The following is a 26,374-nucleotide window of genomic DNA, read 5'->3' on the forward strand; positions in this document are numbered from 1 at the left end:
GCGAAGTTCCCTACAGCAGCCAACGCGGCGGAAAAAAAGGAACTGGGGAAAGAGCGGGAACGCAGGGGCCTTATAACGGGTGGGCGGAGTTACCGCCAAAAAGTTTCTATATGTTGCAAAGTTAACTTTGCCCAGTGATTCCAGAAGTTTCCGAACAGCACTGCGCAGGCGCAGTGAAACCCATTTGTATGATTCGCAGAGACCACGAAGAAGAAGGGACCATTTGGCATTTTATTGTAATGTATTTTTACTGTTGTAACCCGCCTGGATTCCTAGTGATTGGGCGGGCTATAAATAAATTTATTACTACTACTACTACTACGTTGTGGCTCCTCAAGGATATTTTTGATGCCTCCCATATGCTTCAAACATGGGATAAATTTTGCCATGTTTTTGGCCATAATAGCCCCTTTTTAAAGCATGAAGCAAGCCAGATGTTGGCTAGGGGCCATGGGGAGAATTGAAAAAGAAAGGGGGGGGGGAAACCACACCAATCTCTCCCTCTCCATATGTGTGTGTGTGATAGAGGATGGGAATGCCCTCCAAGGTCCTGTAGAAAGCCAACGTGATCTCCCATCTATGCACCCACTGCAGTTTCCCACCTCTAGATTAAGGTATGCCAAAAATAAGTAGGCAGCTTCATCTATTCTAGCTCTTTTCGCTGTCTTAAAGAGCCAGAGGATCTGGAATTGAAAAAATAATTTTAATTTGTATTCTTTCCAACATTTTATATATATTTGCTATTTGTTATATAGTATTTCAAGCCTACCATTCTATTTGTAATATTTTATTTGAAAATGTAGATTTTATAGTTATGAAACATTTGTGATAGCAGTGTTTCCCATTGTTAATAAGTAAGAAAATGATAAAAAATGAAATATTTGTACCCACCTCAAGATTCTTTCAACATATCTCCATCAAAAAAAGTTTTTCCTAAAGTCATATTCATTAAATGATTTGAATGATTCAAAATAGGTATCTCATAACAGGCTTCTTTTGTTCAGCTATAAAGGAGGGTAGCTAAATTCATGTGAGTGACACTTGAAAATTTATCCAATCTTCTTATTTTTTTTTAAAAAAAATACATGATTAAATTAAGTAAGGTGCCACAACACAAATTCTGTAAAATTGTATTTTATTCCCGTCCAAGAATCTAGAATATCCCTTCAATAACAAATTAAGAGAATGTTGATTCATGTGGAGGAGAAATATAAGGCAGTCATACTACCAGATTACACCAGTGGAAACCGAAACGTTCTGTTTAATGGGATAGTGCAAGTTAACAGCATGTTGCTGGCAATGACAACACCTTCATTTGGATTAGAAAATTTTTACAGAACAATCTGCAGCAATAAGAACTTTGAAAAGATGCTGTCCAAAATGGCCCACACATATTTACAAACCCCGGGGAACAAAGACAAAATAATAATACATAGAATATGAAAATATAGGTTTCCTATTTCCACCCCACAGGAGTTGTTGCTGTTGTTTGAAAGGCTTTGTGAGATGGTTTCAAGTTTTCAGAGTTCATCTTTTTCCCGCAATAAGGTGTACCTATGTTCACTGGGTGCTAGCTTCTGGAATGAACTCTCAGGTGGGCTGCTTACTATATCTTGAAGTGGCTGAAAAGTATAAAATCATGTTTTAAATGAAAGTACAAACGTTCTGTGTAAAATATAATAGTTGGAATCCTGCTGGTAACATACATGTGGGTAACCTGGTGTTATATGGGCATTATGTCTCGTTTAGGAAGGGCTGTAAAGGTCTACCTAGTACTCCCTTGCACCGTGTTCATGACCTTCCCCACTAAGCATCTATCAACCTCTGGAGAGAATTGGATGCCTAACAGCCTAGTTTTCCTTCTTCAGTCAGAAGAAATGCAGCCGAGGCAAGCTGCATATTCTGCTACATGGCTGCTTTCCTCGCTTTCCCTCTTTTGACCCTTAAATAGCCATAGTAATGCCCAATGGGGCTGGACAGCTGCTGGAGTGGCAGGAGGAAGAGAAAATTCTGTATGTGTTGGGGGTGTTAACACTCCCCCTACAAGCAACCTATGTGAGTTTTTTCAAATATCCTAAATAATTATATAAAAGTTAAATATGATCAAGAAAGAAATATCCTATCTTGTACTTTCCAAAAGATTTTTTTTTAAAGTTCTGCAATAGTTCTGAAGGAAGTGTATCTACTTATCATCTTTGAACCGACAGAAAATGCAGAGAAAACATTTTTAACGGTGCTTTTATAGACAAGTTAAAATATCAGAGGCATTTAAGATCCTGACTGTTTCTAATAAAAACAAATGATCTAAACAACCCAACTAGTCTGGGTTGGCATAAACTGGATTACATGGAAAAAATGTCTTTGTATAAATGTGTATTTGCAACAGAGCCAAGATCTTATTTTTTCTGCTAATGTTACTTGTTAACATTTAAAAGTAACACATTATCACTATTATTAAAAAAAAACTAGCGATTTGCTGTATATACTGATGTATAAGTCTAGAAATTTTAGTCAAAAATTGACCCCAAAAACCAGAGTTGACTTATTCATGGGTCAATATAAGTACTGTACTTTAACTCTTATTTAAAAAGGATCCATGAGCTGGTGAAAAGCAAGGGCACAATCTGTCCTGGAAGCAGATTAGGATGAACACAATTAATTGTGCCTGCTGAAATTTTGTAAATTGTTTGGCATTGTTTTTGTTGCTTCATCCTTTGTCACATGCCCCTAAGTTACCCCTGACTTATCCATGGGTCATATCAAAATCCATAATTTTGGCCCCAAATCCTACCCTTGATTTTACATGAGGTTGACTTATAATTGAGTAGAAACGGTAGTTTATTGTAAAAAAATAAAAATTCAAAAAGAGAGAGGCCCCAGATATACTCAAAAAGCAGTATTTTAAAAGTAACATGTAAACATTACAGCAAATATAAAAGAATATTACTAATTATCACATTACTTTTTTTAAAGAAATGATTCCAGCAACATAGATCTATCAGGGCTAGCCTGAAGAAAGAGGCTCTTCCCTCCTTAACTGTCATCTTTCGGCCTATGAGGGAGAGAATAGGCTGGCCCAGCTCCATCAAGGCTAGCCTGAAGAAAGAGGCTCCTCCCTCCATAACTGTCATCCTTCGGCCTATGAGGGAGAGAATAGGCTGGCCCAGCTCCATCAGGACTAGCCTGAAGAAGAAGAGCCCTCCCTCAGTCCATCTGCCTTGGTCCAGACCTCAGAGGGAGAGAAGAATACTGGATCTGATCCCCCCACCATTCCCTTCTTCTTTTGTGTCGTGTCTTTTTAGATTGTAAGCCTGAGGGCAGGGAACCGTCTATTATCCCCTCTGTTGTAAACCGCCCGGATTCCCAGTGATAGGGCGTCATATAAATAAATCCTATTATTATTATTATTGTTGTTGTTGTTACTTGTAGCTCATATTACTTTTGATAACAAGAGTTAACTGTAACAGATACACATAACCTTGTTAACTGTAATGTGTTACTTTCAAGCTCTGTTTTTAAAGCAGCTGGTGGCTGAAGCTGCACTTTAGAAATAATGCAGCTTCGTGCTATGGAATCTTCGGATTTGTAATCTGTTGTGGCACAAGGGTTCTCTGACATAGAGGGCTAAATATTTCATAAAATTACAACTCCCAGAATTTCATACAATTGAACAATGGCAGTTAAAGTGATGTCAAACTGCTTTATTTCTGTAGTGCAGATGCAGCCTGTGTCTGAATGACAATTAATTTAACCTAATAAATAAATTAAGGTCCAGCCTTCAAATTCATCTGTGGGATGGTAAAGTTCAAGATGCCATTATTTTAACCTCAAAATCTGTTTTGGACAATACTGTTTTTAACCCCCAATACATATTTCCGTTCCTTTGTTTTCATGTGATTATTTCATCCTGAACTACTTAGTCTCATCCTATGCAAGATCAGACATTTTCCCAAGGCCTAAGTACAGAAAGCTCAGGTTCACTAGAAAATTGCAAGTGTCAGAGAGAGATGCATTTTCTCTTACCTGACCAGGTGCTACATCAGTTGGATCTGGTCCATGGTGAAATTCCCTGTGCAGTTTCCCTGAGTGCAAATCTAGTACAAACTGCTTTAGTTTGCCAGAAACCCTAAAATAATAAATTGACAATAAAAAAATAAAACTATATAGTCTGACATATAAAAGGATGGGCATTTTAGGCACCCTGGTCTGGTTTATATGGACCTTTATATTTTGCCTTTCTGTGATAAAGAAACTTAGAATAAAAAGCTCACTGGAACACAGGTTTAAAAACCTGCTTAAAGGCAGACAAAAGCAGGCTCAATAAATGCCTCTCCTAAAGGCTTCTCAACACCAGCATCTGCTGGAGAAGTGATGAGCAGGGGCTCTGAACTGAGTACAAATCTTGAGCAGGTTAATGTGGAATTCAAAGGTCTTTCCCAACAATACTGCTATTATTCTTCTAGCTCTGGTCCTGCTATCTAGTTGACCTTACTCTTTATTAATGTTTAACTCTCTCTTCATTTTATACTTATATTTTTCTCATTTGCTTTTGCAACTATATTTTTTTTCTCAAATAAAGCACCAGAGGTCTGAGAATTAATATGGGATCATATGAAACTTAATGATTCCCCTTCCTTTGGAGGGGGAAAAGGGGAGGCACCAAAAGACAGAGAGAGCACATTTTATATCATTGTCAATGGATACCCTGTATTCACAGTCATGATTACCACAAATCCTAAACAAAATGTAGACTCAGTATATTTGGTACTTAACATGTTCAAACTATTTTTAAAGCCAATAATATAGGGTTCAGAGCTGTAGTAGGGCCTGTGTTAGGCTATCCTATTCTCTCCCCTCCCCCCTTTTTTCTTCCTTATGATCTCCTGAGGGCACAGCAAGAATTTTTTTCCCTTCATTAATTCCCACAGAGCTAGGCTACCCAATAACTTCATTGTCTGTTCCCTCCAACCCCCTGCTCACCACAATACAGCAGAGACCAGCAGGTGCCAAATGCACAGTTTAGAAATACAAATGACTGTCAGGTAGCTGTATTGACAAAAATCCCTTTGAAAGCTTCTCCAGTGCTTGAGTAATTGCACAAACACCAGAGATGAACACCAAAGGGATATCAATTTAAATTTCTTCTGAGGTAATCTACTGTTGCCCCACACCAAAGACTGCTGGAGTACAGCAGATAGTGTTCTGTGTCTTAGAACTGTCAGAAATCTCAAGAAGTGGCTCAACTAGTACTGAATGTTTAATTAATACAGAAAGTATCTAAATCAATCTACTATGAATATTAGTGCAGTGTTATGACAATAGTGTGGTAATAAATGAACACGCCCCCCCAAAAAAGATGCATCCTCCACGTGTTCAGTCTCTATTCTAACGAATGCACAATGAGCAAAATAAAGGCTGAGGCCAAGCTAACACACAAACAAGTATTACTGGCACATAACATGTTTGTGCCATCATATATGTCACAGTGAACTCTGAAACTGCATTGCTAGTTGGTTATCATGCTGAATATTTATTACTTATTGTACTTACCTTGCATTTCTTCTAAGGACATAAGGTTTAATACCTTACATAAAGATTTCCATGTAAGTAAGTTTACTAGATCTATTTTCAATTTAGAAACAGATGGTGCAGTTTCAGACCATTTTCTGGGTCAGCTATCCACAAGTCAACAATCTTTTGTATTTTCAGACATTTAGCACATTTATTAGATGTATGATGAATTGTTAATATTATACTGCAACTAATCACTTAGGGGCAAAGTGTGTCTGGGCCTAAACTGTGACGACTACATGGTCCGCTCTCAAAGCAGGCTGCCAACTGTGGTCCCAAGCCACACTGCCCAGGAGCTGGATTAAAACAATTCCTTTTTGCGACGGGCTCCCTTAAACGGTCTCAAAGCACCTTCCAGCTCCTTTGGGGGCGTGCATCACGTAAACACCACACTCCCAAAGCGACCGGAAGCTCCTTCATTTAGCCTGTGAGTTTCAGGCTCTAGTTTCTATTGAATGATCTACACAAGCTACAGACTAGACTGACTCTCACGCACCTACTTTGCTCTATTTTCAATTCAATTTTACAATTCTGTTACTGTAATTTAGTAACTGTAAAAAGGATTTGTGTGGCTCTAGTGCATGCTCAAAATAAAGAGAAAAACCACCAACACAATATAAGAGTAGCCAGGGAACCATGATCATGCCCCTGTTTTTTTAAACTTTTAATCCTGTGGATGTTATGGAGGTTGGGTAATGGAAATTAACCCTGAAGATTTCATTCTTGTCTAGAATCCTGTTGCTGACATATGCTGACATAACCTCTTGTTACACCATGTTTATGCTTTTGATCCTTTTCTGCTTCTTACTGTATGTATACTGGAGTGAGTTAATTGTGTTTCTGAAAAATATAATTCTAAAACTGAGGAGTAACTGTTTAAAATTTGGCCTCTTGAGTGCAGCTTTCTACTTTTACCTTTTAAAAACCCCAACATTTTAGAATCATGCTTTTCAGGAATATGGGGTAGCCACTTGTGTTCAGGAAACAACAATCTGGAGGATATGTGGAACAGGACCCAACATTGCACAACGGGACTAAACCAGGACACATTATCATTATTCTTGCATATGCACAGAAAACAGCAAGCACACATAAGGCCCTGAATCCCAGTCAAATGTGTTGTGTTGTTTTATTTTATTTTATTTCTACATGTAGCATCACAATTTGCATGTGCACAGAAAACAGCAAGCACACATAAGGCCCTGAATCCCAGTCAAATGTGTTGTGTTGTTTTATTTTATTTCTACATGTAGCATCACAATAAGAGGAGGAGCTACAACCAAGCCCTCATGAGCCTGACCTAAATTTCCTTCAGCTTGGCTGGTGGTGAGGCATGATGAGAATGGTAGTTCATCAGAACCTGGAGGGCCCCACGCCTGCTTTAGCTCCATCATTATCACTTATCTCTCCAAGGGCCAACAGTAGTTGCCAAACAAAATGAAGCTTTAATTGAAATAATGTCTGCCACCTGATTGACATTCTACTACATACATCAGTGGTTCCCAATCTTCCTAATGCCGTGACCCCTTAATACAGTTCCTCATGTTGTGGTGACTCAAACTCATGAAATTATTTTCGTTGCTACTTCATAACTGTAATTAAATAGGTGTTTTCCAATGGTCTTAGGCGACCCCCATGAAAGGGTCATTTGATCCCCAAAGGGGTCCTGACCCACAGGTTGGGAACCACTGACATACATGAAGAAAGATTTAGTTCCTTCCCTCCCCACATACACCTGTCCTTTCCCCTATTATTAAAAGCTAGGTAACAAAGATGAAAGGAACTGTGTACTCACGCCAAGTCACTGAAGTCTGAGAAGACATACATGTGTTTAAAACTGTCAATAGCAATAACAGGACAATCTGCTGGAGTCTTTTGAATGTGGAGGAGTGGATGTCTAAACTTCTCACAATCAGCATGTAAAAAGTTGATAGTACCTTGAAAGTCAGAAGAAAATTTAAGTTTTTTTCCCCAAAATGCAAAGTATGAACACACAAGTTACAAAACTACAAAACCATACTGTCTTTGAATGAAACACCATGTCTATAAACACATAAAAATATTTCTGCATAATAGCATATGCCAAAACAAAATAAATGATTTTTATAAGACTACTTTCTTAATTAATGTAACGCCACTTGAAATACAATCAATTTTCTACACCAGGGGTAGGGAACCTGCGGCCTGCGGGCCGGATGCGGCCCGGCGAGGCCTTGGGACCGGCCCCAGCCCAGTCCTGCCGCCGATTGCCGCCAGGACCTTTGGGGGGCAATTGTCTATAGAAGCCTCAGAAACATGCATTTATATTAACATTTTTTAAAAAATCAGCAATTTTTTTCGTGTGTCCTCCATTTTTTTTAAAAAAGTGTCTTCCATTTGAAAATATTGTCCTACATTTGTCCTGGTTTATTTATATATTTAATTTTTTAAACAAATTATTTTATTATTTATTTTTTTGCTTCGGCCCCCCAGTTGTCTGAGGGACAGCAACCTGGCCCCCGGCTCAAAAAGGTTGCCTACCCCTGTTCTACACAAGCAGAAATTCAGCATATCAGAAATAATTTTTACAATGCAAGGAATCTGCCTAAAATTTCCATACACGGTTCAATTATGATGGCAAGCTTGGAAAATAGCTTAGAATAGCCTGCCTGCGAGACATGTTTTCAGTACACTTTTTTCCCCAGCCATGGGCTCTAGAAAAATTTGCCATATATGAGTTACTGGGATACAACAGAGGTTAAATACCTGTGTTAATGACACATCTGGACTCAAGATGTAAATGTGCTCAGAGGCAAAAGGAAAGTCTAAAGTTGCATGAAACATACTAGACACATGGAATGTGAGAAGTATGAACAAGGGATTTCTATGAAATGTTTGTGAAAGTGGGACAGTAAAGAAACCAAATAGGAAGAAAACCAACTCATTTGAAATGCAGTGCTAAAGAAGCGTTCTACAGATACCGTGGACTGCTAAAAAGACAAATGAATGGGTCCTAGAGAAAATCAAGCCTGAATTCTTCATAGAAGCCTAGATGACTAAAATGAGGTCGTTGTACTTTGGTCATATCATGAGAATAGACTCAATCAAAGAAGCCATTGCTCTGAGTCCGCAAGACCTGGGCAAGTTTGTAGATGATTGGGGGACTTGGAAGTTTTTCATCCACTGGGTCGCTATAAGTTGAAGTTAATTTGATGGAAATTAACAACAAAAACAAAATTTGAAAGAAGGCCCTCCCTCTATCCACCATCATCCAGAGGGAGAGATGGGCAGGCCAACTCCAGGCCTTGCCTGAAAAGAAGGCTCTCCCTCTAGCCACCATCATCCAGAGGGAGAGATGAGCAGGTCAACTCCAGGCCTTGCCTGAAAAGAAGGCGGCCCTCCCTCTCTATCCACCATCATCCAGAGGGAGAGATGGGCAGACCAACACCATCAGGCTTAATCAGTTAGAAGAAGGGCCCTCCCTCCAGTCCATCTGCCGTGGTCCAGGCATCAAAGGAAGAGAAGATCTGCTGGACTTTCCCCCTTCCCCACTGCTATTCCCTTCTCCTTTTGAGTCTTGTCTTTTTAGATTGTAAGCCTGAGGGCAAGGAACTAATTTTTTTAAACAACGTAAGCTACTCTGATAGCCTTTTGGCTGAAGACTGGAGCGGGGTATAAATAAATAAATAAATAAATAAATAAATAAATAAATAAATAAATATTTGTTCTTTGTTTCTGATGATACTAACATACACACAGTCAATTGAATACAAAAAGGAAAGCAACACACCTACCCTTTTCACTTATTAACTGGCGTGCAACCTCTTGCTGGAACTTTTCTAAACTCTCTGTATCATCTTTCATATGAAATAGTATAAGAAAAGGAAGACCTTCTTCTGTCAATTCCTACGTAGAGAAAAAAACATTATTATAGCACAACTTATCATCACTGAACAACCACCTGTCAGGAATAAAAACTAAAATTTTACCTGTCCCTATGGTTTTCAGGAATATTTTCCTGATTACCGTATATACTCAACTATAAGTCGAACTCATGTATATGTGGAGGTCAGGTTTGAGGGCCAAAATTATGGATTTTGCCATGACTCATGGATAGACAGGTCAAGGGTAAAACTTGGAGGCTCCTTCAGTGTGTATATGTGTGTGTATGGCAAGAGAGACTCTCACTGAGCCTTTTCTTCATCATTTCAGCTTTCATTTCAGCCAGACGTGCAGGCAGGAGGGGGACTCTTAAACAAACAACAATATCAATCAATCACAAGACTCTTTCTGCTTGGCTCTTTCCTGCATGGGGAAATCTGAAACAATTGGTATCACGTTTCGATAGTGATCCATAAATAAGTCAGCCTGGGTTTTTGGGGTCAATTTTTGGGCATAAATTTTTAGACTTATAGATGAGTATATACGGTAGCAAAAATAAAACAGCAGCCCCAAAATCAAAACAAAACCCACACACATTATGGTTTGAAGCCCCACATAGATATAACACACAACTGTCCTAATACATTCATCTGGCTGATATCTTTGATATCTTTATTTTTAATAACTGAGAAGTAGGAAAGTTAGAAATAAATACCATAAATGTGTAATAGACAAAGTAGTATATGATTGAGATAAAAAGTTTTAAGCAGTCAAAATGACAGCATTGGTATGAAACACTAAAAAAAAGTTTGGGGTAGTTCTGTATTCAGCACTGAGCCTGTAGGCCCAGGTTTTAGCATAGCTATGCTTTTGCATAGTTAAAACTAGTGCGCCAACTGCGCCCATTCCTGGAGAAGTCATGGTGGTACATGACTTGGTTACATCCCATTTGGGTTATTGCAATACACTCTATATGAGGTTGCCTTTGAAAAATGCTCAGAAACATCCGTTGGCTCAAAGAGCCAAGTAGTTAAATGGAGCTGACTACAGGGAGCATACAACTCCCTTGCTGCGACAGTTCCACTGACTGCCAATCCATTTTTGGACACAACTCAAAGTGCTCGTTTGGACCTATAAAACCATATACAGCTTGGTCCATGTTATTTGAAGGACCGCATCTCCCTTTACGAGCCCACTAGACTGTTGAGATCATCTGGAGAGACCCTTCTCTCTGTCCCACCACCCTCTCAGGCTTGTTTGGTAGGAACAAGTAAAAGGGTCTTCTCAGTGGCTGCTCCTAAGCTCCAGAACTCCCTCCTTAGAGAGGCCAGGACAGCTCCATACTTGCTGTCCTTTTGGCGGCAGATAATAAATAATAAATAAACCTTTTATTTGTATCCCGCTTTTCTGTGACGAGACAATCAAAGCAGGTCACAACACATTAAAATCCACATTTACAAAATTATGTCCCAAATTCCTCCCCTTAAAACAGGATTAAACATGTTACAATTAAAATATCTATTAAAAACACAATAAAAATACGAGGACAGAGCGGAGGGCTAATACATGATGTGGGGGGCAGTCATTCTGTGGCCGGGCACTTTTATTCAGGAAAGGCCTGCCGGAAGAGATCTGTCTTGACAGCTTTTTTACCTCTGAGAGGTAGCAGTTAGTCTGGTTTTTAAAGGTTGCAATAAATTCGTCCCAGAGGACCTGAGGGTGCAGGGCGGATTATGTGGGAGTAGGCGATCCCTCAAATAGGTTGGACCCAAGCCGTGTAGGGCTTTAAAGGTTATAACCAACACCTTGTACTGTGCCCGGAAACTAATAGGCAGCCAGTGAAGAGATTTTAGGATGGGTGTTATTCGGTCACTCCTAGTTTTTCCAGCGACCAGCCTGGCTGCCATATTTTGCACTAGCTGAAGTTTCCAGACTAGGCACAAGGGTAGCCCCATGTAGAGCGCATTACAGAAATCAAGTCGTGAAGTTACCAGTGAATGTACAACAGTTTCTAGATCCTTTACTTCCAGGGAAGGGCGCAGCTGGCGTATCAGCCGAAGCTGATAACAGGTTTTTATTTCAACACATTACATTTTCATTCATAACTTCTTTAATTTTTAAAATTGTTTGTTTTTTAAAATTTTATATTTGTATATTTTAATGCTGTACTATTTTTAAATTATGGCATGGTACAGAGCGCCAAAAAGCTGTGCCTCCCCGGCGCCTCTCTTTGCTCTGCAGGAGTGCCGCAGCAATCAAATTGTGCAGCGTTGCTGCGGAGCAAAAAAGGAGCACCCAGAAGCGGCTCCTTTTTGTGGTGCCGCTGTGACGCTGCAAAGCGCCAGAGCTGGCACAGTGACATCACAGCTGCGCCATTCTGTTTGGAAGCGGTGCAGCTGCGACGTCACTGTTACGCGTCCCGTCTTGTGGGCGCACCGCAGCTGCGGCACATCCATGATGTGCGAGGGTTGCTGGAGTGTGGGCACTCCGCCCACCAGGCAACCCTCGCACGTGATGAGGGAGCCACAAAGGCCCGTCTGATCTGGGCCTATATTGTTTTAAATTTACTGTTCACTGACTTGAGTCGCTATATTAGGAAAAAGGTGAGATAGAAGAAAAGATAATAATAATAATAATAATAATAATAATAATAATAATAATATACAGATGGGCAAAGTGCAATCCATGGACCACGCACTGTTTCTACAAGGCCATTTTGTGAATCCACAGTTCACAATTGTTTTCAATTTTTTGATCCCAAATGATGTCTGGGAGCATGGGGAGCATTTTTGTTATGTTACTAGGGCCCAGGCCATTTTATTCCCTCAGAACCCTTTTTTAAAAACAGGAGGTAACCAGGAAGTGATATCTTGGTCACTTCCTCTTGTAAAAAAAAATCTCTTCTGGGCCTAAAATGGCCTGGAAGGGACAAACACATGGTCAGAAAGCTGCCACATTCCACAGAGGACAAAAAAACTCTTTAAAAAAAAGGGGAGGGGAGTACCTATCCTTCTCTGCCCACCAGAAATCATTATTTCTGGTAGCTACATAAAGTGGTGGATATAATGTGGTAAGAGGAAGGATCCCCCCTCTCCTTCCATCCTGCCACAACCATTCTCCCCCAGCATACTCCATTTGAGTATTTTATTAAGAGAAACAGGCAGATTTTTTTTTTAAAAAAACAGCTTCTGGAGTTAAGCTGCTTTTCGGTGGTCACGAAAATGCTTTCCACAATGAAAATTTCAGAGTCTTTCCTTGGAATTTCCAGGTGAAAAGGTCTCAGTCATCACAAATGAGAAAGCACCAAGGCTTGAATTCAGTTGTGCTTACCGATGGCCTGACTCAGAGTAAGAATGGTTCATATGAAGTAACACTAAATTTTCAATTTCCAGAGTGAATTGAAACCAAGGGGTGAAATATATCTTTATAACTGAAAATCTCTTCCTACCAGTTGAAAAATATCACAATTTTTTTGAAATCACTTGTAAATTACTGTATGAACTGAAGAAAAATGTAAAGCTTTCAAGCAGGCAGACATATTGGACTTTCTTAGCTTTAGAGTTGTATGGATACAGGAAGATAGTCTGAAAAAAAATGTTGCTAAGAAAAATGCCTTCTTGGAATGATGTGAAATTGAAAGCATTTGGTTACGTAGACAGGAGCACAGGGTAGTAAGACCAGTAACAGCACTTTACACACACTTATAATGATAAATGGTGGTTTCTAAGGCTCAGAGTCTGACTGTACCGTGGGAAAAGTACACTGAAAATCAATCACAAAGTTCTAAAAAGGCTAAATATCTGGCATCTTTCACATAGCAAAATGCAAATTTAACACTGTAAACAAATGCTGCAATGAATACATAGTTTAACACTGTTGTAAAAAACATACACTTTAATTTTTCTTGTTAGGCAAATGTGTGCTCAGATTGCCACGGTTGTGCCATGACAATATTTTCAAAAGAAATCAAAGGATTTCTACCATTTTTATGTTGCAATACAATCATAGTTATAGCTATCATGTGCATGTTGAGTATATACGGTACTCATAAGCCACTATACGACAGAACAATCTTTCCTCAAATTTAGAGATGGAAAAATCTAGCTGAAATGATTCCTATCATTTCTATGTTGCAATCCAATCTTAGTTATAGCTATCATGTGCATGATCCTCAACCCTTTTTTCCTGCCCCCCCTCCCCAATTTTGTGGGGCAAAAATACCTCAAAAGTAGCCACCAGTCCTAGAGGCCTCCAAGAATGATGGCTTTTCTTGAAACTCCTCCAAACAGCCAGAAATTGTGTGTGTGTGCGTGCGCACACACACGCACGTTCCCTCAAGTCACCTGTGGACTTATGGCAACATCATGAATTTCATAGGGTTTTTTCAGGCATGGTGGTTCACAGAATCAAAAAATCATGGACTCCACCATACTCCAAGGGAGTGCATTCCACTGTTGAGCAGCTCTTACTGTCAGGAAGTTCCTCCTAATATTGAGGTGGAATCTCTTTCTTCATAGCTTGCATCCATTGTTCTGGGTCCTTTTCTCTGGAGCAGCAGAAAACAAACTTGCTCCATCCTTAATATAACACTCTCTCAAATACCCCCATTAACCTCCTCCCCTACCAGACCATACAGAATAATGTTTTTTGTACTAATGTTACACCTTAATAATTCCATATGTCACTAAATGTAATGGTGATAGCTGTCACATAAACAACTACCAAAAGACGTCTTCATTCTCCTAACTCCCATTCACACAAGAGACTTCACAGCCTCCTGAATGGGTTGCAGGAGGAATCCAAGGATTATTCCTCCTGTTAACTCTTGAAGCAAAATGCTATTGTGAATGGGAGAGAGCTGCCTCCAGCTTTCAGAGTGGGATGCAGGAGAAATCCAGGCCTTCTTTGTCCTCCTAACTCCCAAAGCAGAATTCCTGAATTCCTCCTGCACTACACTCATGTAGCTGGAGGCTACTGTCTCCCACTGACACAACAGCTTTCTGTTCTGGGATTTAAGAGGAGGAAGAAACCCTGGATCCTTCCTGCACCGCACTCCCAAAACTGGAGGCCGTTTTCTCTCAACCTAACAGTCTTCTGCTTCAGGAGTAAAGATGAGAAAGAAACCCTGGATTCCTCCTGCATCCCACTCCCAAAGCTGGAGACTGCTGCCTCCCATTCTAACAACAATCCTATGTTTTCAGAGTTATGAGGATGAAGAATCCCTGGATTCCTCCTGCACTCTACTCCTGAAGCTGGAGGCTCTTGTGCTAGTGGCAGATAGCAGCCTTCCTCCTCTTAACTCACTCACTCCCTGATTTTCCTGCCTGCTTCCCTCTCCCTCATGGATAGGGCCAGGCCATACCAGGATGAAGGAACCTAGAAAGTCCTGCTCTGACTCCTCCTCTTCTTCCAGAGGGTATTTGAAGCTCAGCAGGTGAAGAAAGGAGAAACTCCATTTACCCTGCTTTCTGGCCACACCTTCTCTTCCATTGAGCTCCTCTTGTCTTAGAAGGTACATTAATGCCATGCCCTGTTTCTTTGCAAAAACAGATGTTTAGGGAACAACAGTGTGTGGTGGACAAGGGTGGTGGACGTGGTGTCACCTCACTTATGGTGTCACCCAGTGTGGCCAACATACCTCCATGCCCCCTAGTGCTGCTCCCAACATGACCAGATGGCAAAAGGTGTAGTGACTGAGATTGGTTATTTTGAATGTGCAACAGAACAGTAGACCTAATATCAAGAAATACATTTTTGGGGGAGGGGGATTAGGGTTGTCATTCAAGAAGAAAGGGGGCAGTAGCTCAAAAAAGTTTGGGGACCACTGGTCTAGATTGAGGGAAGTAATAGTATTCCTCTATTCTGCTTTCACCAGGCCTCGCCTAGAATGCTGTGTCCAGTTCTGAGCACCACAATTCAAAAAAGGATGTTGACAAGCTGGAATGTGTCCAAAGGATGGTGACCAAAATGGTGAAAGGTCTGGAAACCATGCCCCGTGAGAGACTTAGTGTGGAAAAAAGACAGATTGGCAACATCCAATCAAGAGTGAGCCTGGTAAAAGCCAATGGGAGCTTAGCCATAAAAAGCTGGGAGCTACTCCCAGGAGCAAGTATAAATAGGAAGAGAGGAGTGTTTATGAGGAGATAGGGAATTAGACAGGAGCCAGAGAGGGACGGAACTGAGTTAGTGGGAGGTTTATTAGACCCTGGGGGGCTTTAACAGCCAAGTTGGCTGAGATATACTGCTGAAAAGGGGCAGTGGGAAGAGATTTGAATACCCAGGTTGCCCTACAAAGAGGTCGAGTGTGGAAAGTGAACTGGTGTGGCTGGAACAGACATAAAGTAGCAAACAAAGTTTTAAAGCTCAGAGTCTGGTCAAAAGTCATATGTGAAGCTGTAACTGTTTAAGCACATATGCATAAACACAGTATCAACTCTGAATCCACCAGAAGAGAGATACTGTAACCAACTATCTCGTAAAATTTTTCTTTTGTTTTGGTTCAATGTGTGGTCACTTGAGGTATTTTAAGAAACTATAAGGCAAATGCTACCAGGGGTTAATAATATTTTATTGCTCAGAACATTCAAAATAGTGAGTGTCCTGTCATCCTATAGAGGTAAAGGAAAAATGTGGGAGTCATTCAAGTGAGGGATCCACGTTCAAGGGTCTTGTTGTGCAATTTGGTGGCAGCTAGGGAGGTAAATGTCACATATTTGTGGCAGCAGTGGGATAAAAATAGCCATTGTGCTGTCATCTGATAAAAATAGTTAGGTGAGTGAGTCTCACCTTCACACAAGTGGTGGCAGGGGTGGCACACAGTACAAAGGAGTCAAAGATTTTGAGAAATTTTGGCAGTGCAACGTTGCCACCGACACACTAAGGGAGCAGGGTATGTTTAGCCTGGCAAAGAGAAGGTTAAGAGGTGATATGATAGCCCTGTTTAAATATTTGAAAGGACTGAGGATGGAATCATAGAATGATAGACTCATAGAGTTGAAAGCGTTCAGTCCAACTCCCTGCCATGCAGGAACTCACCATCAAAGAACCCCCGACAGATAGCCATTCAGACTTTGCTTAAAGACTTCCAAAGAAGGAGATTCCACCACACTCTGAGGGAGTGTGTTCCAGTGTCAAACAGCCCTTACTGTTAGGAAGTTCCTCCTAATGTTGAGATGGAATCTCTTTTCCTGTAGCTTGCATCCACTGTTCCATGTTCTAATCTCTGGAACAGCAGGAAACAAGCTTGCTCTATACTCAATGTGATATCACTTCAAATACTTAAACAGGGCTAGCATATCACCCCTCCAGGTTAAACACCCAGCTCCCTAAGTCTTTCCTCATAAGACATGGTATCCAGACCCTGCACCTTTTTGGTGGTCCTCCTTTGGACACGCTTCAACTTGTCAACATCCTTTTTGAATTGTGGTGCCAAGAACTGGACACAGTATTCCAGGTGAGGCCTGACTAAAGCAGATTAGAGTGGCACTATTACTTCGCTTGATCAAAACACTATACTTCTATTGATGCAGCCTAAAATCACATTGGCCTTTTTAGCAGCCGTATCACACTGTTGACTCATGTTCAAGTAGTGGTCTACTAGGATTCCTAGATCCCTTTTCACACATAGTCTCGTTAAGCCAGGTGTCCCCCATCCTATATCTATACATATTTTTTGCCCTAAGTGCAGTATCTTATATTTCTCCATATTGAAATTCATTTTGTTAGTTTGGGCCCAGATTGTTAATCTATTAAGGTCGTTTTGAATTTTGATCCTGACCTCTGGAGTATTAGCTACTCCTCCTAATTTTGTGTCATCTGTAAATTTGATAAGCATGCCCTCTAGAAGCAAGCTTGTTCTCAGCAGCTTCCACGAATAGGACCCGGAGCAATGGATGCAAACTACAGGAAAAGAGATTCCACCTAATAATTAGGAAGAATGCCTTAAAAGTGAAAGCTGTTCCATAGATGGAGCACTCTCCTTCTGAGTGTGGTAGAATCTCTTTCCTTGAGGGTTTCTAAACAGAGAGGTTGGGTGGCCATTTCAAGAGAGTGCTTTGATTGTGTATTCCTGCATGGCAGAGGATTAGACTGGATGGCCTTTGTGGTCTCTTCCAACTCTATGATTCTATAATTCCAGGCCATACCTGGCAGCCCTGAAAGGGAGTAAATTTCTGGTCACTTCTATGTGTGATTTTGTACAGAAAATAAAGTACCGTATTTTCCGGCGTATAAGACGACCCCCAACTTTTCCAGTTAAAATACAGAGTTTGGGATATACTTGCCATATAAGACTACCCCCTCTTCCAATGCACACCAAATAAAAATTAAAAAAAAAACCCATCAGATTTGATTTCAATATGGTAATTTTAATTCAAATGTTTATGACATGCAGATACTTAGCAGGAAAACTTATTATATACAAAGCCTGCTTGGATTGGTCAGCTCTCCCTGCCTGACCAGCCTGACCTGTCTCCAAGACTATCAGAGCGGTATTGCAAACACGGCTCTTTTTCCATACCCCAGGCGTGCCGGACGCTTGCAGATTGCTCTGCCCTTCAGTTATATATGCAGCGACTGCAGATTCTCCAGTCCGGCTCGGAGGTTTCAGCACCTGCCCTATAAGACGACCCCCGGCGTATAAGACGACCCCTGACTTTTGAGAAGATTTTCCTGGGTTAAAAAGTAGTCCTATACACCAGAAAATACAGTAGTGTGATCCACTTCACTTTGGGAGAGGCAGACATTTGTCCACACACCTGGTGAAGTTGCTTTCCCCTGCTCTTATTTAAGAAAATGACTAAGTATATAACAACTAGTTTTGAGTCATCCATGTACATATGTCTTTATAAGAATTTAACATTTAAACATAAACATGTAGAAAGACTGAAGAATCAGGCACCTACCTCTCCGTTCTCAAATGTAATTTCACGAACAAGGGGAACACATTTATCTTGAGTCCATGCATAAGCCAAGTCAAAATTCGTCATTGAACCCAAGTAAACCATATCTGGAGCATTTTCCTGTTCAAATGAAATTTTCAAATTATCCATAAGTGTACACCAAAGGAAGCTTTTAATTCATTAAGAACCAAGAGCCAGGTTACATGCTAATCCTGTAACAGGATCCCATAGAACCCTATGTCTAGTAGAGCAGGTTGCAAGGCCTCCTCTACTTTGCTTCAGCTGCCAATTGCACTTAGAAGGAGCATGAAAACTCATGACATCATATGAAGACAAAGCTTAGATATGATAACTGAGAGATGATAGAGCTCACCATGGTTTTATCTTCCAGACCTAACTTTGAACCAGACACAATTCAGAGCCTGGTTCTTTAAAGGTCTTCTTAAATGTATGTGTTCCACACATGTGTTACATGTTTGGATATATCTATATCTATATATTCTATAATGACATTTGATGTTCCCACCATTTTAGTTGAAAGGAACCCCAATGCAGCTGTTCCAACTACAGTACCAAAGTGTTGAGTCCAAAATATTTCAAGTCTCGGCAAACATTAAAGTAAATATCAAGGTATCAGAATTAAATTATCAGTTCTGCAAGACACACTATTTGGAATGTTTTTATAATGGTTACATAAAAGAAAAAGTCAAGAGGGTCTTTTTAAATTAAATAAATCTACTGTTAATGGCTATGACAAATAAGGAAAAATTGTATTTAAACTTACCCCAGGTGGCTTATAGATTATGTTGTCGCCACTGAATCGTTCTGGTTTAGAAACAGACCTAAGAAAAGACAGGGCCAATTTAAGGTTATGTAGTTCACTTTTTAAATTAATGGTAAAACCGGGGGGGGGGGGGGGGGGATCCAACCTGGAATTGGCAGCAGACTATTAAAGGCAATGTCTCAGTCACTCCGAGCCTCCACTGTAAGCCATACTATGTTATTTTCCCACTGCTAAATGAGTGAGTGTGGGGATAATATAACTAAAGAACACTGGGAAACTCATTCAAAGAAGGTGCCTTTTTAGGCCCATTGTTTTGGAGGAAAATGTTTCAGCCATATATTTTATAGCCCTGATAATAAGATTTCTGAGGAAAGAATTCCAGAAAAAAATACATTCTGTAAATCATTTGTTCATAAATGTAGACTCTATGGACCAAAAGCTGATCTTTTGTAGTTAATACAACAGTTTCTGACCTACCCAACTAGATACTTGTATGGGGGGGGGGGGGAGGGGAGGGGAGAATCTTACCCAAAGGCAGCAAGGAAGACACAGTCATCATGCAAAATATTTGCTACTCTTTCAAATATCCTGTAATTATCAGAGTCTTTTTGTTCAAAATATCCAATAATGTTTCTTTTGCTGCGCTGTAACACAAAACAAATGTAAGCTAGTCTAAGCTATCAAAAGAAACAACAAGACATTTTTATTTATCCTACTGTACTTGAGCTAGTGAAAGAGACAAAGTACAGTCACACCTCAGTTAACAGAATTCAAAGATATAGCCATGTTAGTCTGTAGAATCAGTAAGTGGAGAGATCTTGTAGTACCTTTGAGACTAAATAAAAGAAAGAAATTGGCAGCATGAGCTTTTGTAGATTTCAATCTACTTCCTCATACATCTACTTCCAAACACATCTGAGGAAGTAGACTGAAGTCTATGAAAGCTCATGCTGCCAATTTCTTTCTTTCAATTAGTATCAAAGGTGCTACAAGATCTCTCCACATACTCAGTTAACAATCTCTGACACTGAAGCTCTTTTTTACAAAGTCTTTTTATGTTGCCTCATCCATTTTACTAAGGGCCTGTACAGACAGGCCAAAATAAAGCTGCTTTGGGGCAGTTTAAATGTATGCTGTTTAAATGACACATGCATCTTGAGAGCCCAGAAGCTGCGCCAAAGCTGTGCTCCAGTCCTTAGGATTTAGGTGTGGCTTTGGCGTGGCTTCTGGCCTCTTAGGACACATGCATCATGTAAACAGCATACCTCCAAAGTGACCCGAAGCAGCTTTATTTTGGTCTGTCTGTATGGGCTCAGAGTCTTTAATTTCCTCTTCCTGCTAAACTGGACATTTTTAGCAGCACTGCCACTGGGAAGATGGTGAAGGACAGCTGCAGAAACACAGATATCTAATGTCAGGTTGTAGGAGTGTTAAAGCAATAAAGCTTGAGTGAAAAACAATGAGATTCTGCTTCAGGTGATCCTACTGCAGCTATGTATGTATGCCTCCAGAATTCCACATCAACTGCAAAACAGTGAGAAAAGAGAAAAGCAGATTAGTCTGCATCATCCATTTCCCCCCTGCATGTTAAAAAAAACAACACATATCTATAAATATGGTCACCAAAATGGAAATCACAAGAAAAATGGCAGCTGGTGAAAGAATACAAAATCATCCCTGGACGGATTTTGGGCAAAACCTTCTAGTGGTTTCTAAAAAGATTCAAAATATTTTCCAAGGCTTACTTATCCATTTCACATGTATATATTGTTAGCTTTGAATAAAATATTTGCTAAAACACATAACAGCTCTTGATTTTTGTGAGGTAGGAAACCGGCCCTATTCTTTCCATATAACTCAAACATCGGGTATCAAATTTCTTGTTAAAATAATAATACTCCAAAATACATCTACTTTATTAACTGAGGTATATGTGTATGTTCAAATGAAACAAGTACTGAAGATACAAAGAAGTCAATGTTATGATATAGAACTACAATTTCAGTGAATATTTTCTGTCTATTTCATATGTGCTAGATATCTAATTCTCTTTCAATACCTGATAACATTATCAAGAAAATAATTTTATAAATATAAACAATTATTGCAATGTTTACACTAATAAGAAAAAGGACAGCATGTCTTAAGTGGAACATATGCATTTCAGGGTTATACATAGTCCATCAATACACCACAGATACACACATATAGAGCAAGACTCACATCAAGAGAGATAATTTCTTCCAAGCTTAGCAATTCTTGAACAGGATTACTTTTCTGTTGTCGGATGTAATCTGCTATTGCTGTCACTGATCTCTGACCCCGATATTCTCTCTTCATCATCATTCCATTTCGGAACAATTTTAGGGTTGGATATTTGCTTATCCTGTATCTTTGAGCGATATCAGCTGAAAAGCAATTAGAAGTATTTGAAAGATAGGCAAACAGAAATGTCTATAGTTAGCAAGCCTTTTATAAAAACATAGGTTTGGTATCAAACCATTCACTCTACTTTCTCCATATTTTAAGTGAGATCTCAATGGAAGTTGATACCATGGATGTCCAGAATTCCATTCCGTTAGATTCCATTAGACTCCTAATTACTTTTTCTATGCTTTTCTATTCATTTTAAACCTCCAGATATCATTTTGCATAACTATACTGTTATATTATAAACAGAACTTAAAATATTATATTTTTTTACATGTAGCAATTACCAAATACATATTTAGGGTCTGGCCACAATGTAAGATTAATAACATGCTTTTTCCAAGTGTGCCAAAATTAAGTTTAACCAAGTACAGCAACATGTGCTTCAAAAGGTCCAGTTAGATGCCTACACTCAGATCAGAAGTAAATGCAGCAGAGAATCTCACTGCTTCTGGCTATTTTACAAATGAGAACATTCTAAATACTAACACTTTAAATGACGTCCTTGTTTTCACTTCAAGAATCTCAAGCTACTAATTGGTTTTTGACGGGAGTAATTTACCACTTCAGTTTATTGGAAAAATTAGCTTTATTAGCTGGTAATCATCAACATTTTTAAATTGCTGACATTCCTAATTTTAGCTATCTCAAACTTTCTTTAAAACTTCTCTTAGGCAATAATGACTGTTTTAAAGTCGTTCAAGCCAGTAATCATCTTTCAAGAAATGATTCAAACAGGTTAAATTAAACTTAGTGTAAACAATACAATTATTTAAGAACATCTTAAATCATCTTTTTGTGCTAGGCATATGACTAAAACCAACAAGAGGTAGCTACAGCAAAGAAAAGTTAGAAAAAGAGATCTGAAAGAAACCAACAAAAACAACCCCATAATTAATCATTACAAAACGTTGTTTTGTATAGTAGAAGGAAGAAACCAACAGAGATTGTATTGAAAGGTCCCATTACATATACCAAGAAAACCATCCAACCATCTAGATCCTTAATCTCATCCCAAAATGTCCATGGTGTTGGGGTAATATGAGTTGCTGCAGAACAGATGCATTTGGATGGTCAGCTACTACTTTATTAAACCTTGTTTTACAAAATCATAGAATCATAGAATCATAGAGTTGGAAGAGACCACTAGGGCCATCCAGTCCAACCCCCTGCCATGCAGGAAATCCAAATCAAAGCATCCCTGACAGATGGCCATCCAGCCTCTGTTTAAAGACCTCCAAGGAAGGAGAGACTATCACCTTCCGAGGAAGTACATTCCACTGTCGAACAGCCCTTACTGTCAGGAAGTTCCTCCTAATGTTCAGGTGGAATCTCTTTTCCTGCAGCTTGCATCCATTGTTCCGGGTCCTGTTCTCTGGAGCAGCAGAAAACAAGCTTGCTCCCTCCTCAATATGACATCCTTTCAAATATTTAAACAGGGCTATCATATCACCTCTTAACCTTCTTTTCTCCAGGCTAAACATCCCCAGCTCCCTAAGTCGTTCCTCATAGGGCATGGTTTCCAGACCCTTCACCATTTTTGTCGCCCTCCTTTGGACACGCTCCAGTTTCTCAATGTCCTTTCTGAATTGTGGCGCCCAGAACTGGACACAATATTCTAGGTGGGGCCTGACCAGAGCAGAATACAGTGGCACTATTACTTCTCTTGATCTAGACACTATACTTCTATTGATGCAGCCTAAAATAGCATTGGCCTTTTTAGCTGCCGCATCACACTGTTCACTCATGTTCAACTTGTGGTCTACTTGGACTCCTAGATCCCTTTCACACGTAGTTTCATTCAGCCAGGTGTCACCCATCTTATATCTGTGCATTTTATTTTTCCGCCCTAAGTGCAATACCTTACATTTCTCTGTGTTGAATTTCATTTCGTTAGCTTTGGCCCAGCTTTCTAGTCTATTCAGGTCATTTTGAATCTTGATCCTGTCCTCTGGGGTATTAGCTATTCCCCCTAATTTGGTGTCATCTGCAAATTTGATAAGTATGCTCCCAATTCTGTCATCCAGGTCATTGATAAAGATGTTGAATAGCACTGGGCCCAGGACAGAGCCCTGTGGGACCCCACTGGTCACTTCTCTCCAGGATGAAAAGGAGCCATTGTTGAGCACCCTTTGGGTTCGGCCGGTCAACCAATTACAGATCCATTTAACAGTTCCTTTGTCTAGCCCACATTTTACAAGCTTGTTTGCAAGAATGTCATGGGAAACCTTGTCAAAGGCCTTACTGAAATCAAGATATACTATATCCACAGCATTCCCTTCATCTACCAAGCTGGTAATTTTATCAAAGAAAGAGATTAGATTTGTCTGGCATGACTTGTTTCTCTGAAACCCATGTTGACTTTTTGTGATTATGGCATTGCCTTCTAGATGTTCACAGACTCTCTGTTTAATGATCTGCTCCAGAATCTTTCCTAGAACTGATGTCAGACTAACTGGACGATAATTGTTGGGATCCTCTTTTTTCCCCTTTTTGAAGATGGGGACAACGTTTGCCCTTCGCCAGTCTGCTGGGATCTCTCCTGTTCTCCAGGAGTTTTCAAATATGATTGCCAATGGCTCCGATATTACTTTTGCCAGTTCTTTTAATACCCTTGGATGGAGTTCATCTGGTCCCGGAGACTTAAATTCATTTAGATTAACAAGGTGTTCCTCTACTATCTCTTTACTTATTCTGTGCTGAAATTCCCCTATTCTGTCCTCTGCTCCATTATCCTCAGGTTGAGCACAAGGTTGACAGCCTTGTACCCACAATTCTATATGTTCCTTACTTCATTGTGCAAAAGCAATATCATGATGATCCTACCTTGTATTAAGGCATAGCTTGTTGGTTTCAAACTGGGAAACTCAGATTTAAGGTCAGGTGACAAGCCAGGTTTGAATGTAATGGGTAAATTGTGGCTTAACACAAATAAAAATCTACATGTAGGAGCTAGCATGTGACAATATGAGGGGTGAAAAGACAAAGCCACAACTTTATTACCATGACTTTGATCTACAGCTCCCAAGTCATGGTGATATACAGAAAAGCCTTTTGCTTCTAAAGCTGGATCTTTGGATTCGTGCCCATGTGAGACAGGTTAGGTTGAGAGAAAGTGATTCTCAGGGCAAATTTGAACCAACACCAGTGCCACAATTCCAGCCACTACACAATACTGTCCTGTATATAACTTGACTAGTGAATGACTTCTGCCATGTCAAGCTGCCAAGCCCTTATCATACTAGTATACTAAAAATATTTTTAGTCTGAGCTATATGCCTATCACAGATTTTTTAAAACATTGCTATAGAACTGTTTAGAAATGCAGTAGGCACCTATCTATGATGGACTTAAATAGGAACACTGGCTTTTTCATAATGCAAGGCAATGTACCTACTTCATCTTAATGGCTTGCCGTTAAGAACAGAAAAAGAGATATATTTAATCCACTAGATAGTTTATTGTATGCACACAACTCCACAATGAAATTAAATAAGATTGTACATTTTTGGTAGGGCTGTCTGTCTTTTATTGTTTTATTCTGTGAAGTACTATGTACTTTCATGACATGATATAAACATATGTTGTTGCTGCTGCTGATGATGATGATGATGAAAGGAATATATGCACTAGAACAAAAGTCAGATTCCTGCGCATTGTGTTCAATAAACCCATACAGGAGAAATTTCTAGTGGATTGTGTTCAAAAGCAGTGTATGCATTTCAACTATATGCCATAAGCATTAAAAAAGTCTTTGGGGAGCAAGATCTAAAAACTTTCATTCTTTCCAAAAAGAGTACTCATCAGAGATGATTTGATGAAAGAATTGAATAGAATCACAGAATCACGCAGTTGGAAGAGACCACAAGGTCCATCCAGTCCAACCCCTGCCATGCAGCAATACACAATCAAAACATCCCTAACAAATGGCCATCCAGCCTCTGTTAAAAAACCTCCAAAGAAGGAAACCCCACAATAATATTAGACAGCATATTCCACTGCAGCCTAGTATCACATCGCCTATTTAGCTGACTTATGTTCAGCTTGGGGTTTACTAAATCCCTTTTGCATGTACTGTTGTCAAGCCCTGTGTCCCCCATCCTATATCTATGTACAGTACAGTTGTCCCTCCATATTCGCTAGGGTTAGGAGAACAAGACCCCCGTGAATATGGAAAAAACGCAAATAATAAAAACACCATGTTTTTACCTGAAGGACACCTCTCTAGGAATCTCTAGGTCCTCCAGTGCAACTCTGTGGTCAATGTCCAACATACACTGACCATTGAATGGCACTGGAGTAGCTACAAATGGTCTTTCAGTGCAACTTTTAGTTAAAGTTGACCATAAAGTTGCACTGGAGGACCTAGACAGTCCTAGAGAGAACATATTAATGAAATCCGTGAATAGTCAAATCCGCAAATATCAAATCCGCAAATATGGAGGGATGACTGTATTTCAATTTTACAGCTTAAGTGTAGTACTTTGCATTTCTTTCTGTTTATAAATTCATTTTGTCAGTTCTGGCCAAGCTCTCTAAACTGTTAAAGTCATTTTGAATCCTGTCCCCGGAGGTACTGGCTTCGCCTCGTAATTTTGTGTCATCTGCAAATTTGATGAGCAAGCCCTCTATTCCATTATCAAAAAGATGGGGTCATTTGCCCTCTTCTAGTCAGCCTGCTGGGACCTCTACTATTTTCCAGGAATTCTCAAAGGTTATTGCAAGTGGTTCTGAGATTACCGGTACTTCTGCCAATTCTTTTAATATCCTTGTATAAAGTTCATCTGACCCTGGAGACTTGAATTCATTTTAAGGAGCCAGGTATTCC

General features: G+C 39.8%; 1 protein-coding gene across 1 annotated transcript in view; it reads right to left on the reverse strand.

Annotated features, from left to right (window-relative positions):
• Positions 1 to 1,118: 1,118 nt before the first annotated feature.
• Positions 1,119 to 26,374, reverse strand: part of ERP44 (endoplasmic reticulum protein 44) — a 58,510-nt gene continuing 33,254 nt past the window's right edge. The window contains exons 5-12 of the mRNA XM_089532452.1: positions 21,340 to 21,524; positions 19,645 to 19,760; positions 19,117 to 19,174; positions 18,336 to 18,452; positions 9,345 to 9,456; positions 7,367 to 7,508; positions 4,024 to 4,126; positions 1,119 to 1,622 (exon numbers count right to left, since the gene is read on the reverse strand). Coding sequence (XP_089388578.1) covers positions 1,521 to 1,622; positions 4,024 to 4,126; positions 7,367 to 7,508; positions 9,345 to 9,456; positions 18,336 to 18,452; positions 19,117 to 19,174; positions 19,645 to 19,760; positions 21,340 to 21,524 — 935 coding nt within the window. The 3' untranslated portion in view covers positions 1,119 to 1,520. The remainder of the gene's footprint in view (positions 1,623 to 4,023; positions 4,127 to 7,366; positions 7,509 to 9,344; positions 9,457 to 18,335; positions 18,453 to 19,116; positions 19,175 to 19,644; positions 19,761 to 21,339; positions 21,525 to 26,374) is intronic.

Source organism: Sceloporus occidentalis, unplaced genomic scaffold (genome assembly GCF_023333645.1).
Source record: "Sceloporus occidentalis isolate IW3139 unplaced genomic scaffold, rSceOcc1.0.p SCAF_7, whole genome shotgun sequence".
In the NCBI taxonomy this organism is placed as follows: Eukaryota; Metazoa; Chordata; class Lepidosauria; order Squamata; family Phrynosomatidae; genus Sceloporus; species Sceloporus occidentalis.